The 15,850-nt window shown below is 37.8% G+C and overlaps 1 protein-coding gene across 1 annotated transcript in view; it reads left to right on the forward strand.

Moving 5' to 3' along the window:
* The window catches only part of GTDC1 (glycosyltransferase like domain containing 1), a 238,027-nt gene that overhangs the window by 174,373 nt on the left and 47,804 nt on the right, over nt 1–15,850 (forward strand). Inside the window, exon 5 of the mRNA XM_063318392.1 lies at nt 14,742–15,050. Coding sequence (XP_063174462.1) covers nt 14,742–15,050 — 309 coding nt within the window. The remainder of the gene's footprint in view (nt 1–14,741; nt 15,051–15,850) is intronic.

Genomic DNA, 15,850 nt, shown 5'->3' on the forward strand with positions numbered 1-15,850 from the left:
AAGGTGGTGCTCAGAATAATCAAATATGTTCATTAATCAAGGCATTAAATGATTGTGGTGGGCCAGCAAAAACATGAACATGATATCACATTCAACCAATACCACTATTTCTTTGATGTATGACTCTGCCCTTCAAATTATACAAAGCTATTTATTTGTTAGATTTATATAGCTGGCCATCTTAAGTATCATAAAGCTGAGTGGCTTACAAACAATAATAAAACAATAAAAAGCATAAAACAAAAATAAAAATTCCCAGCACCCCCCAAATCAACACACCCCTCACATCCAACAGACTACTTTTCTGGGCTTCAGCCACACGCTACTCTAAGGCTTGTGGAGAAAGCCAGATCTTCAAGGTTTTTTGGAACCAGGAGGGTATGAATACATTTCAGAACAACATAACAGTGCAACTTTTATGCTGTGTCTACATAGCAGTATTGAAGGAAATCAGAGAGGGGCAAGTTGTATCAACCGAGCTCCCCAACCTATAAGAGTTAGTTGCTCCAGACCTTTTTCTTCTAGCCCACTTATACTGTATAATATAAAAGGGGCAGTTACAAGACCAACGTAGCGGTCAGACGTCATGCCTCTAGATAGAAAAAAATAGTTATTATTTCAGCCCTGTTTGCTACCTTCTATATTTACTTGACATATTTTTTGTTTAGCCATAACATACCAATACAGTCTTGGCAAAAATACAGATATGCTTTGTAGTGATGAAACTTGAGAACTGACTAAAAAAATTAAGCAAAATCTATACATTCTGGTCTAAATTTAGGACAGGGCTTTTTCCTTACGTTGATTGTTTTATTGTAATTTACTTTTCAATTTTGAACAAAATGAAATGTGTTATGTGTGTATGTCCGTGTGTGCTTAGTGGTATTTTTTCTAATAAAAATAACAGAACCGTATAATCTATCTGAATCTATAAAGTGAGGTGCAGAGGGTTAAAGGCCAGCTATTGAAGGACAGTGGAATAAGCCAAATATTATTTTATTACATTTTTTATGTAAGCCACCTTGGTTTCTGAATCAAAAGAAATCAAATTAATTAAACTCAGAACAGATACAAAGGGAGGGCAAAATAACCAGCTTCATTCCTCAGTAGTTAGGATATAATTAGCTACAGATTCAAGAACTGTATTTTGATGCTTTTAAAAATAACTATCTATCTGTCTATCCTTAATTCAGAAACCATGGTGGTTAAAGAAGCTTTATTATGGTTTGTCATAATTGTTGAATTGGCAGCTTCTGATCTGCATTTACTCCTAAAATGCAGTATCCTAAAATCCAAAACTATGGTTTATTTTTTTAATCATGATTTTTATTCTACTAATACCTTCAGTGTCCAATTTGACAAACCATTGCAACATCCATTTTCTCTCCAGAAATGGATGCATTATGGAGATTGGAAAAAGTTAGGAGTTAGGGCAAGCAACTCTAAATTACTGGGTGCTGCATATTTAGGAGCTCAACATATAGTGGGGATTTTAATATATGTTTGTGGCAACCATGGTTTGATGTGATGTTTGTACTAAGCCATCATCTTCAATAATTACATAAGTACATGTCTGGGAAATTCTATTTTCCTCATTGCTGCTGAGTATGGATCTTTCCTAGATTTATTTCCCAGTATCTAGAAACAAAAACAAAGTGTTATCATTCAGTTTACAGGCTTTTCTTTACATAACCCAATCAGTCCAGCAAACAAAAATCCAAACTTAAAGCAGTAGATAATTTCTGAATAACAAACTTATTAGATGACAATGCTGACCTTCAAACAAGCAAAACTGTTTGCCAGACTTACTGTATAAAGTCTGTAGTTGCATTGATGTATTTATATATTAGATTTTAAACGACCTCGTTAGACAACTGGTAAATACATCAACATATTAACCATATAATTTCATCTAGGCTGAGGTAACATTACTAAGAGTTTGCCACAAGAGAATCTACTTCATGAATTTCATTGTGCCCTGATTCCTTGGTCATCCTGTTCTATTTACCTACTTCATTCAGTTACATTGAGCATAAAATGAAATAGTTGCCATGTACGCTGTCTTGAACACTTTGAACTGCACAGGATACAATTGTAATAATAAATCTTATAAATGTGTTCCCTAGATTCCTTCCAGTCCTATTAAAAAAAAGTCTTGCCATCACCTGAGAGCACTTCATGCCATGAAGTGTTGTTTTCTCCCAGGGGACTGCAGACATAGTATCAACATTCGTGAACAGGGCATCTTTTCAAATGAAGCCATACATGAGGAACTTACCAGTTCAGCAAGACCCCCACTCTTGCGAAGGTCTTATGTGGAAACTTCCCTATCTCCAGTTGTATATGTGAAGTCACCATCCCTGCAGACATTCATACTTGGCTGCATGCAGAGCTACTCAGGCCTGCTTGTATCGCTATTGTAGATAAGAACTTTTTTAACAAATGAAAAGAACTGCTGTGTCATCAGCATCTCTGCTTATATTATTATTATTATTATTATTATTTTATCCTGCCTTTTTATATATAACTCAAGGCAGTGAACACACTTAATACTCCCACCTTCTATTTCCCCCACAACAACAGCCCTGTGAGGTGGGTTGGGCTGAGAGAGAGTGACTGGCCCAAAGTCACCCAGCCAGCTTTCCTGCCTAAGGGAGGCCTAGAACTCATAGTCTCCTGCAACCAGCACCTTCGCTACTGTACCAAACTGGCTCTTGTAAACTTGTAAGCATCCATAAAGTGGTGATCAGTTTCCTGACTTAAAGGAACCTCAAGGGTATATTTTGAGCAGCCTTCTTTATTTTGGTATCCTGTAATGTGTTGAGACTACAGTTCTGTTCTCTATTTTCTAACTAGGAATTCTGGAAATTACAGTTGCAACGTATCAAGAGGCCATCAGATTGAGGAAAATTTCATTTTGATTACAGGAAAATTTCATTGTGAACTGTATTTATTATTTGCTGGAGAGAGAAAGCTTTCTCTGAGATGCTCGTTTTATGAACCTATGACCTAGAGGACAATACTGTATCCCGGAGATCACAGCATGACTTAAACAAAGCCATGCTTACTTCACTTCACCAACTTCTTGTCCCATTACTTGTTCAACTTTTGTATTACATGGACACTCTAACCTTTTGCTAGCCCAGTGTCCTGGGATTTTGCTGTCAAAAGCCAAAGCTGGAGACAAAGATGAATGTTACCTTCTAACTGAAAGACGTTAAAATGATATCTCTGTATGTCATGTTTTACCTGAATATTGTTTATGAGGCCACCAAAAGGATTACAGAGACTCTGAGCAAAGCTAAATCAGGATTTTTGGCCCAAGCTCAAATTTACACACAAGAGACTTCAGCCAGGATCCAAAGAGCAGTAGAAATAGTTACATGAACATAAGCATCTCCCCCCACTTTTTCTTCCCTCAAAGAGCAGCTTTCTCTTTCCCATATTTCAGGGAGAGGCTGTTATGGAACTGTGGCGAAGTTCAAAAGCGCTTGTGAGGGGACATGGGGTTGTTTAGATATTGACGTAAGGAACGCTCAGGCTGCAATCCTGTTCTTGCCTTGGAAGCTGTCTCTATAAAACAGTGGGTCTTCCCTGGAAGGAGACATGCATAAGATTGTGCTACAAATATGTGAGGCTTTCGCATTAAGAGTCAAATTGTCTCTGACTATTTTCCCCTTTTATCTTGTCACACAGACAATTCCTACTCTGCCTTGACCTGGCTGAATTCACACATGGATTCGTGGTTCAGTGTCATTCTCCCTTTCTCCTTCCTTCTTTGTATTTTTCTTGTATCTTAATTAGCTTGTGTTACTGTTCCCTTTAGTAGAGCTACACATAGCATTACACTGCTTCATTGCTATGCTGGATACCTGAGGAGGTGTTAAAATAATTAAGGTGAACTGTGTGCTTCCACTAGAAGCACACAAAAGGATTTGCATCTGCACAGGGGAATTGAGTGATCAAAAACAGATGTGACCATGTGGAACATTTCACCTAAATTTATTAAAATCATTATTTACCTGTAATGTATAAGCTGGGGTTTAGTTGCACTAGCTTGTTGCCAGTACATCCTGCCAGTAATCTGCCAAAAAAGCAGCTTGCTGGCAGAATCACTGAAATGGTTAGCTTATGCTTACAGAAAACATTACAACCCTGATTCATATTAAAACCTAACAGAAAATGAAGCCTTTGATGCTGGAGAAGCTGGATTGTGTTATCAAAATATGCTGTAGAGTTTATTTGGATTGGGTATGCCTTACAAGAAATATGAATATCTATTTGTAATGTGATACGTAATCATTGAAGACAGTTATTGTTTTCAGTGTCTCCCTCTTGAGTGGGATCACATGGTCTTTGCTTGAATTTAAATAGGTCCTGCTTGCATACATATCCTGTCACAGTCAATATGTGCAGAGTGCTGGTTGGTCAGATCCGTTAATACAGAAAATGATAAAAAATGAAGTATCTGACATCGAAGAGTAGTTAATAATTTATAAAAGCCGGACTGTCATTTAGGAAAAACTTATCCATGGCATAAACTTAAGTTTTTCATCCAAGTATCATTTCAGTAATGGCAAGCTTAAATACTGGAGACCATGGGGAAACATAATATTACGATAATGTTCTTTGGTGCGGTTTGGAGGGGTTTAGGAAACATTTGGAAGTATTTTTCTCATAAAGTCACTTAACTATTGAAGTGTTACGATAGCATTCCCTTCTGCATTGTATATTTGCTGAAAGAGTCCATTTAAGGGGATACTGATTTTTTGAAAATCTTGATTAGAAGGAATTCCTTCAGCTAGGAAATTGCATGCTCTTAATGGTGCCTATTTAATAATAGGACACAGGGAAGAACAGCAGATCTAGGTGATTTAAAAGTGAATCATCATTCTCCTCCCAAATGCATCTATTTCCAGTTCTGCTCTGTTTTTTTCTATTCAGCTACGTTAAATGAAATCAGTATTTTTAAAATCACCATTCTAAAGCTGAATCTCTACGTGTTGTAGCAAGTGTTCAAATATTGGTATGCATATTTACAGATTTAACTGCCATTTTTCCCTGGGAGATGAAAGATGGAAGCTTAATTTTTTCTTCCAGTTCATCTCAGTATTTTCAGATAGTACACACAAACTGCCGTATTCTGGAAATTTTTCAGATGTCGTCACAAAATGAGCTTTTCATGGTATTTTCTATCATTTGGTTTGTATCAGCACAGTCCTACATTTGTTACGAGGCAGTAAGTCCTGCCTATCAAAATGTGTCTCAACTTCCTTGGGCTAATAAATCATTTGGAATGTTGAGAACATGTTGTGCACACTTTCACAAAATGTCTACTCTGGCAGAATGGCTTGCTGATTCACAAAATTACTACCATGGGAGACAGAACTGTAAGAGTTGGTTCCCAGACTGATGAAGTTTCTAAAGATGGTTATGCAAACAGCCAGCTGCAAGTCTCCTTGATATTACTGAAGAGATCTACCTTCTTGCCAGAGCATAGGAAGGCTGTTAGAACAAAGATCAGAAATTCTCCATCCTAACATACACAGGGATCTATTGATGCTAAATTGGAATAGTTCAGTTGCTAGAACCTCATCCTGTTCATCTCAATAAATCTGGCCATTGCCATCTTGCTGCCAAGAAAACTATATGGTGTTGTCCATGAAGTGACAAGGAGTAAGCTCAGCTTGAAACAGTTTTTATTTTATTGCTTCATACTAGTGATAATGCTTAATAATTATGCCACTTCATTCAATTTAAACTAGTGTTAACATATATGGTTTTACTTACAGACTGCATTCCATCAAGAACACAGTTCTTGCAGCTTTATATGAGTGTTTATTTTAACATTATATTGCAATTATTTATTTACCTTTCACTGTAAATATCAAAATCATACATTGCAATGCACTGTGATATTTCATAATATCAACCATTTTTTCACTAACTGTTGAGTTCAACAGATACACACACACAAAAAACCTATTCAAATGTGAAAAAAGTATAAAAAGAACATGTCAAAGCTTTAAAGCAGCCCAAATTGAAAGGGTTTGCTGGAAGTCTTTGTTGGCCATTCAGTGGTAAATATGTTATGTAACCAGTTGGTATTAAGTCAGAAATAATTCCATAGGGACTCAATAAATAAAAAAAAATGGTTTTGGCTAGAAGGGTGTGGCTCTAGGAAAACAACAACAAGAACAACAATAAAAGAAACCAAGGCCAGAAAGTTCACATCTGTGAGGTTTGTGGGGATTTCTGACAGTAGCTTCTTCCCTTCTTTGCATAATTCTGTGGCATATGTAGTTTTCAACTAGTCTTATTTCCATGCTGTGCATTCTCCAGAAAAGGAGCTGAATGAATGTTACATTCAGAAACCTTATCAGATGAACAAAACAAAGCATTTCAATTTCACAGGCCATCTTGAGCAGCTTTAAAATCTCTCTCTCTCTCTCTCTCTCACACGCACACAGATAGCATGCACACAGACAGAAACAGTCACTAGCTAGAAATGTGGAAACTTTAGGTCCACCCACAAACAGATTTCAGACAGATTGCATGGTGGACTACTGTGTGTGTTTCTGCTCCTCCTCTCTCCATTGAGGCCTAGGAATTACAGCCAAGAGGTGATGAGTACAAGGAAGATGTTAAAAGTGCAGTTGATTGAGAATGAAATCAGATTGGCAAGAGTATTGTGAAGTGCAGGGAGTGCTAAAGAAATAAAATGAAATTTGCTCAAGCTTTTGAATCCTAAATCCAGAGCAATGAATGTTCTCCCACAGCAAAAATTTAGGCAAAGCATTCTAAGGTTAAAGAGACAGTTATTTATTTTTTGCAATGTTTTAATATATCTTTCGGGATGCCTGCTACTCTGTCTTTCCAGATGTGTACTTGTCTTTTTTTTTCAGTTAACTACTTACATGAGTTTTGTTTTTAAACTTTTTTTATCCTCTTAGAAGTAATCCTGTTTATTACTATCATTTCCTTTTCCTGGAGTTTTACCTTCACTTTCCATACCTTGCTCTTTTCATTAGCACCCTTCTTCACTCATGGAGAAGTTGTCAGTACTGAAAGAATTTATCACAGAATACTGTCTGGTAGAAGATAGACATGTTAGATTGATTCACCTGAATCACTTAGCTGTAATCAGGCAAATTATGTGCTAAAAGAGCGCAGGGGAGGATGTAGCATGCAATGTGGATTTTTCATTGTATCAGTCTATACCAGTAATCAGTTTATGGCTCCGGACACTCAAATACCTAGATCCAACATTTAGTTTAAACTCCCTGACCCTATGGAAAGCAACTTAACCATGAGCCACAGAAGACAATTCCACCCTAAGTTGCTTGCCAACTATGCTGTTCCCAGCTGTTCCTGAAGCCAGCTTTAAAAATTCCAGTCTTGATTGCAGTGGTTTGGTTCTTTGTCCAGATGACAATCATAGCAGACCCTGATTGATCATTCCTCTGGTTCTTCCCTTCCCATTTGTGAAGGCTGGCCCCTCTGTAGGGGTATCTCCCAATGCTTGCCTTTTCCTTTTAGAGACTGTTCTGTCCTCGCTAGTTCCCTTCTTTCTTTCTTTTTTTTGCTTTGCTTTCCTAGATATTTGCACAGATTGGGACTGGCAATTCCGTCCTTAAGTGACATGGTCGTATAGCACGATGTCATGTGGCCACACCAACTTACGGCAGCAGTCCCAGTTGCAGTCATTAGGCGAATTCTGCAGTCTCAGTCTCCCACGGTCACAGGACCACCATTTGTGACTTCCTGCTGGCTTCCCCGGTGACTTTGCTTGTGGGAAGCTGGCAGGGAAGGTCACAAATGATGATAATGTGACTGCAGAGGCTGCAACGGCCAAACTATGAGGACCCCTCGTAAGTCCCCCTCATCCAGTGCCTTCGTAACTTCGAATGGTCACGGAACGAGTGGTCATTCAATGAGGACTACCTGTAATGCAAGGTAGTCTCCCTTCCCCTCTTTATTATACCATTACTACTTTGGTGTTGTAATGATTAAAGCAAAGGGAATAGGCTGTTTCTTCAGCTCTATGCTCCACGATAGGCCTGTAGAAGCTTTGTAGCAAGGAAAAACTGATAATTCAGCTTCATTAAAGTAAAGCAGCAATCACTGAAACTTTGTAGCTTTATTGCAGCATGCCTATGCTATGCAAAGCTTCCACAGGCCTATCATGGAATCTAGAGCTGAAGAAACAACCTATTCCCTTATTGCAACTTAAACATTGGGAAGGGGGGTGAAGCTTTGCAATACTGTGAGTGGGGGGTGGGGGTGGGAAAGCAAGGAGACTATGCTTCACCCACCCTAGGCAGAAACCAAAAGGGTGCCCACTGGGAGTTACAATGGTTGAATGGAGCAGTGAGCCTCTACAGTAGATCTGGTGGAAAAATATGGGCAAGGAAAGTTCTGTTTACTTAATGGGCCATCACTGGATCAACCACAAGGTTTTTTTGTTTTTTTTTAAGGCAGCTGCCAACCAGTAGAGAACACAGGTTCCCAGCAGCCCAGTATGAAATGGTTCCACAGGGGACTGACCAGGTGCTAGAGTAGAAGGTGTATGCTAGGTACTGCAGCCAACTGGACCTTCTGTTACTAGAAAGAAGGGAGGAGGTGGTACAAATCATCTGTTCAGAATGGCTTAAGAATGCAAGGGTGCAGGCTGCATTCATGATAGGCTGGGAGAGGCACCTTGGTCAGAACCATGTTAAAACTCAGTATGGCACCCAGGCAGAGAATGAAACATATGACCATTTTAGGGAGTTGAAGGGTCTCCCCCAGTGAGATAAGCAGGATGAATATGTAGTGACCTTCTTTCTATAAACAATTTGACATTTTTAATCATTCTAAGGCATGGAATTTTAAAAAATGTTACTCTGTCGAAGATTTGTACCTGAACACTTGTTTTAAATGGTTTTTCCAAGGAAGTAACAAGCAAAGACCTATTCGGAAATTGCAGTTTCATTGTTTTAGAGCAGGTCCACATTTATTGAGTCAATCTATATGAAGTTATTAATATAAAAGATATTTTTTCTATCACTTCCATAATTTTTTGTTTATGAAAATCACTTTTCAAACTACTATTCAGCACATGATCCAAGACCCTTCTTTGATAATTTGATCTAACCTAAAGCAGCCCTCCAGCCAATGTTTTTACTGTTGTTTTTTTATTTATTGACACTGACATCAGTATCTTTCCATTCTTCTTTTGGTGGGGTTTTTAAAATAGTGTATAGTTCACTGTTGGTGCCAGTGAATAATGCTGATTCTCATAAATAACTTTTCATTAGACCAAATGAGGTATTGTGAATAAACATGTACAAAAGATATAATGACATCTTATGCATAAACAGTGTAAGCTTCACATCTCTCTTGCAAATTAATGTGTGTAGGTATGTTGGCGCGGCTGTTTTTAGTATAGCGAATGCATATTCTACAAGCTACGAAGAATGGCAAATCTGGCATATTAAATGTCAAACATTGAGGCTGACATTTATAGTGACTTTTAGCATGTTAAGAGATTTCTATTATGTAGTCAAGAATTTGTTATTTTTGCTGTAATGTTTCAACAAAGCATTTACGGTCAAATGCACCGAGCTGACAGATTACTTGTACTTTTTATTATATCTGTGAAGTACTCATAAGGCTTTTTGAACAATATTTTTAACCAAAAATATATTCCCAAGAATCTAATTAAGTACCTGTGCAAATGCTTTTCCTTGAATTTTAACAGATTTTTTTTCCTACTAAATCAGTGATTTGGGTAGCATAAGGCCTGTAGTTCATCATTGGCCAAGGAAGTATTTTCCCTGGCCATGTTTTCTTCATGTGGTAAATTAAGTGGTGCTTATTCTGATGGAAAAGAAGGGCAAAACTTTCCTGGAAAAAAAAGTTTTGGTTCTTCAAATACCACATCTTCTACTGTTGTTTTAGCATTTGTGGTATTTTTATTGTTGTCATTAAAAATGGACTTTAGTGGTAATAGTCAACCATATTTATTGAGGATAATTTTTAATGGGGTTGGGAGAACTGTCTGAAGCTAAAGGCCACTCTTTTCAATCATACCTTAGCAATGATGTGTTATCAAATCAAGCCCTAGGAGGATAATTTTTTTTAATAAAAATTAAGACTGCAGTGGCATGAAAAAGACCTACGTCCCCGGACTGTATTTTTTAATGTATTAGATCGTGAACTATCACACTCTACATTTGATTAGGAACAGCTCCAGATCAGAGTTGCTTGGCGAGATGGGAGGTGAAGAAATGTGAGAAATAAATAAATAAGTCCAGAGAGGTAAGTAACCAGGAACATACTTTGTCCATTCTGCACCCACCCACTCCAAACTGCTGAATTTTAGTATATTATTATTATACAGTATTATATCCTACCTTTTTATATATAACTCAAAACGGAGAACATACTCCTGCCTCCTATTTCCCCACAACAACCTTGTGAGGTGGGTTGGGTTGAGAGAGATTGACTGGCCCAAAGTCACCCAACTGGATTTCATGCCTAAGGTGGGACTAGAACTCTCAGTCTCCTGGTTTCTAGGCCAGCACCTTTACCATTACACCAAAGTGGCTCTTTAGTAATTTTTTTGTTATGTTTAGGAGTTCCTATGGAACGAGACATACAGAGTTTTCCTGATTTGTTAGTTGTTCCATAAATTGGGAGAATAGATAAAGGGCAGCTGCAAATTCTAGTCAAGACTGAACTCTGTAAGTCTCTCTCTCGCTGTCTTGATGTGACATGTCTTCCATTGTGTAATATAAATTAATTATACCACTTGCTTCTTCTTAACTTTGAAGGCTCTTTTCTTTCCTTCAGCAAATGTGCTGAAAGTAAAGATTTAATGAAAAGCATGAAATAGTCTTTACTCAAGACCTCAGTAGAGCACAGGAGTAAGGCTGAGGAAAGGCTCATGTAGGTTCTTGAAGCTGACATTTGTGAAAAGATGTAGGTAAGAATGGAAGATACAATAAAATTTATTTCCTTTCCTTGAATCTCTCAATAAGCTTTCACAGATGGTGAGATGCTGTCGCTGTTATTACTACTCATTTATTGTTCCAGTCAAGGAGAATGCACTATATGTACTAAGTCATAAAACATACAATATGCTCATAGGTCGTGTAGTTTATTATCACAGAATTAAGCATTCTTGTAACTTGTCTTGGAAAACGAGTACCTACTTTGTTTCAAATGCTAATTCTACACATAGAGTATTTCAGCAATAAGATTCAACAACACCCGCCCCCCCTGCCAATTTTATCCCATTGCTTCTCACTCTAGTAACAAAAGCGGAAGAGTTTCTGAGATGTGTCCCAAAGTCTCAGGGGCTGCAGGTGGCCATCAGCAGTTGATTCTCCATTCCTTCCTTAAATTAACTGGGATGGCCACCCTTTCATCTACTATATTCTGTCCCTTGAAGCAACAGATAAACATGAATAAAACTAAGAAAAGATCAAATGTTTTAAAGTGAAGAAAACATTGATTGATCCCACCATTCATTCATCCAAGTTCCACATATTTATTTGGCCACAACAGGTATTTGCTTTGCCATTTACTGTCTTTAGATAACACTGTTATCTAGAAATGGAGTTGAAATACAAATGACTTCTGTCTCTTTCCTCAGTTTTAATATAACATCAGACATTACATAGAAACTGGGGAAAAAATGAAAATCACACTTGCTTCTTTTTAAACTACTTCTTGATAAGATTGAACCAGTTCCAGGTAGTACAGTATATTGATGTCACATTACTGATTGATATGATGTGAATTTTCAGTATTATAGTTTCTGTAAGTTTTGAAGCCAGTGATTGCTTTAATTTTCAACCTTTTCCAGTTTCCAAATGAATGTAAATGGGGGAGAAAGTGGGATTGTGACAAGTTTCATGCCTGACTTACACAGTATTATTTGAAAATCAGATAAATCTCTAGGTATATTTGTACATGTGCACTTATGACGTTACCTAGTTGGGTAATGAATTATGCTGGTCTTTGATCGTAAAAAAGATTTGGTTTGCGTAATGAAATGTTTGCAAGCAAACAACCAAGCTCAGAGAGCACCAGGGACTCCACAGTTCAACCCTGAACTACACATATTCTCTTCTATTGGATATTTGTATTTTTCAATAGAATCAGCAAGGCTGGTTTTTTTTTAGAATTCTTAATCACATCAGTAGAAATCTCCAAAACAGTTTAATTTCTGACTTTCAAATTAATGAAGCTAGTATTACCACCAAAACTCACTGTTCCCCACCTAAGAGAATTTGGCCAACACCGTGATTATCTGTAGTGTTATTTTTTCTTATTCACACTTTCTATGAGATAGCTCTGTTGTCAATAGCCTAGCCTAGGAGTAGGCAACACTTTGGGGCCAGCAGCACATTTGCTTTTTGAGAGCATGTACAAAATGGCTGCTAGGTGGGGTCTAACCTATTGACACAATGGCTGCCATCTTGGGCATGGTGGCACCGAGCAATCCTTTCTTCAGAAAGTGATCAGGTGAAATGCTGCCCTATCCTATCCAGCCACACCTTTGTCTGGATGTTCCTTCCTACTCCTGCACACTTCTATCTCTTTTCTAGGCACAGTTCCAAAGAACTGGGCTAAAACCACTCTCCATTTGTATTTTCTAAGAATGCTTATGGGGTTGATGTGGTACTTAGAAGTATGCTCATAAATAAAGATGATCCTATCATCTTTGTAGTGGGCCTGTTTAGAATCTTTCCATTAGATTGGGCAGAGCTCCCTGTGGGTAGCAGAGGAGTGAGTCCGGGTGTTTAGAGGTACCAGGCTGCCTACCTGTAGCATATGCAATTTCTTGTGATATGTTGAAGCTGTGAGGAAACCACAGAAGTAGTAAACAGGAAATAGATCATTATATCATTTCTGTATGTTGACCATAGAGATTATAGTGTGTATAAATTATGGTTGACTGCTTTGTGTCCAGGGAATATGAGAGATTCAGAAATTATGTTGCCTAGCAAAAGCACAACCATCTAATCCCATTTGCAGTTAAATACTTTCTATGAATATTTCTTTGGTATTTTTGTGGCTCTCTGCATCCATGCTTTATATTTTAATATCTCCACTATTACCAAGAGGTATGCAGAACTACTTGGTGCCAAACACTGCCAAATTAAAGTGAATAATACTTACTTCTAACTCTATCATGAAATAAATCTTGTTCTAAATATCATTCAGTGAAATGGCATTCCAAAATAGCTTCTTAAAAAACTGTCACGGTGATTAATATTATGTGTGCAATGCAAGTAGATAGCAGACTCCTTGTTGTACAATGGAAAAGATATTTTCTAGTTGCTTTCATTGAGATATTGGTAACATCTTATCTAATAACTGAAAATTCCATTATGACAGAATGGATTTATGAGGACTAAAATCTTGGAAAATATCTTGAAGTAGGGCACTGCATAACTGGGCACAAGAGCCAGGGTAGTGGTAAAGAGGTAAAAGATTGCACCCAAACCTTCTGACTCAAATCAATAAAGAGGTAGCTATGCTAGTTGGTGGGAGGGGGGCATTGGCAGCAAAAAAAAACCCACAATAGCAACAGATATCTAAGAATCTTGTGGTTAATCAGCTTTATTTTCACATATATTTTCTTGAATCACAAGCCACTTCGGAAAATGTTCTGTAGGGAGGAACATTTTCTACATACATATTTGTGGGTGGGGGAAAAGAAGGGAAATAAAATTGTTTTAGAAAAATTATAGTATTTTGGTGGTAGGAAAGAAACACAACTACATTATTTCCCTGGTGTTTGCTTAAAAGAGGCCGTAACTCCATGATGTACCATATGCTTTGAATACACAAGGTCCTGCATTTAATCTCTGGCATTTCCTTTGTAAAAGGATGTTAAGCAGCCAGGGCTGGCTACTGCCGGGTTGGGGAGGGTGTGCAAGTGGCCCACGAGGTGCAGTGGGGCCATGGGTGGCTGCTGCTAGGTGGGGGAGGGTATATGAGTGACCTGCATGAGCTTGTAGGGCCAGGGGTGGCTGCTGCCAGGTAGGGAAGGGTGCAAGTAACTTACTGGAGCTACTTACAACCTTATCTGCCAGCTTCCCCATTGGTTTTGCTTCGTTTACCCTGGCTCTTGTACCCAGTTATGTGAGGAGCCAGCAGGGAAGATCACAGATAATGATCATGTGATCACAGGATGCTGTAACCTTTGTAAATATGAGCCAGTTGCCAAGCACCCAGATCATGATCACATGACTGCAGGAGTGCTGTGACAGCCAGAACTGCAAGGACCAGTTGTAAGTCTCCTTTTTCAACACCTTTGTAACTTCAAACAGTCAGTAAGTGAGGACTACCTGTAACGAGTTTTATTAGCTGCTGCTCTATCAGTAAATAAAAACGTATTAATGACTTGTGAAAATCAGTAGGATCTTATCTATAATCTATTGCTTTTAATTGCTTGATATCTAACCGCTTAGCAATCCAGAAATTCCTGAAATTAAATAATGGTTCACAACTTTCCTTTTCTTGAAGAAAGATGCATGAATGGATGGGTGTGGATTTTGGTGCATCTATCCATTTGTCTGCTTTACTATCCCTATGACAAAACAGTTGCTTTTAGATGCATAAACTTTTATAATTTTATTGTTATCTTTTTTCTTAAAAACTTTGTACTCAACAGTTGTGAGTTGTCCTTAAAATCTATGGCTTTTTCAAGAAGTATAATTTTGCTTATTTATTTGTAACAGGTTTATGCTAAAAAACACACTGTCCCATACTGGGGAGGCACTGGGTGATAAAGGAATTGGAGATACATCTTTGCTTATGGAGATGCCTTTCCAAGAAAAGAGATGTGAAGCTGCAAATTTCCTCAATATCAACAATTTAGACCAAAAACCTGGACATCACAAAACAGAGTCTGGATTTTGTTGCCCATGGCCAGAGAGACAGCATCTTTGTCAAGGAGAAGATAGACAATGTGCAATTCCTGTTGGCCACAATGGGGGCAGCTTGAAATATCAGCAGAAACCTTTGCACATTGTTTGGCCTCACAGATGGTGAGTGTAACCTCAGACTGAAATATTGTGTCTGATAGAATTTGAATTTGGAAACAGTGCTATTTCGTTCCAGCTGATGAAGGTTTTAGAATTTTGTTTTGTTTTAGTATTCGTACTGATTCTAGGTATTCAGTAGTTGCTTAGAGAATGAAATACTGAAAATCACCAGAATTAAAAAAAAAAAAAGAGGCGGGGGAACTGAGCATCGGTATGTGGACAAGAAACATAGGCATGACACTAAAAATATGAAAACTGCGGAAAATCCTGCTTGAAAGCAGTTCTGTCCACTAATGATGTTTAATATGCAGTGCTATTTAAAAAATCTTAATTATCCTAATGTGACTGACTAGGTGTTAATATTCAAGACCGTACTATGTTACTTGCATCTTCATTTTAAAAATGTACCTTTCCAGGTTTTTTTTTTAAAAAAAAACAGCATATGCTTATATGTAGGCTTAGAGGGAATGGAATAGGCTATAAGAAAGCTGCTGCTTTTCAAGCTGTTGACTTGATCACAAAATCTTCTCTAAACTGAAGTAAATCTACCCTGCCACATAATCACTACATATAATATATAAACTTTAGCTTGACTCCTACCATAAATTAGGATTTAAAGAGGTAAAATGTCCTGATAATCTTCCGGAATTGGGCACGAACATTTTAATCTAGTATTTTTTTCCCTCACAGTTTGTTTAATCTGCATGTGGCCTGATTAGAGTTCACTTCATCCACAGATTATACTGTGTTTATTTTTGAGATGCTGGGTCGATCAGTAGGTCAGATTTTTCTGAGAGCAACTG

This window comes from Candoia aspera, chromosome 1, assembly GCF_035149785.1.
Source record: "Candoia aspera isolate rCanAsp1 chromosome 1, rCanAsp1.hap2, whole genome shotgun sequence".
NCBI classification, from domain to species: Eukaryota; Metazoa; Chordata; class Lepidosauria; order Squamata; family Boidae; genus Candoia; species Candoia aspera.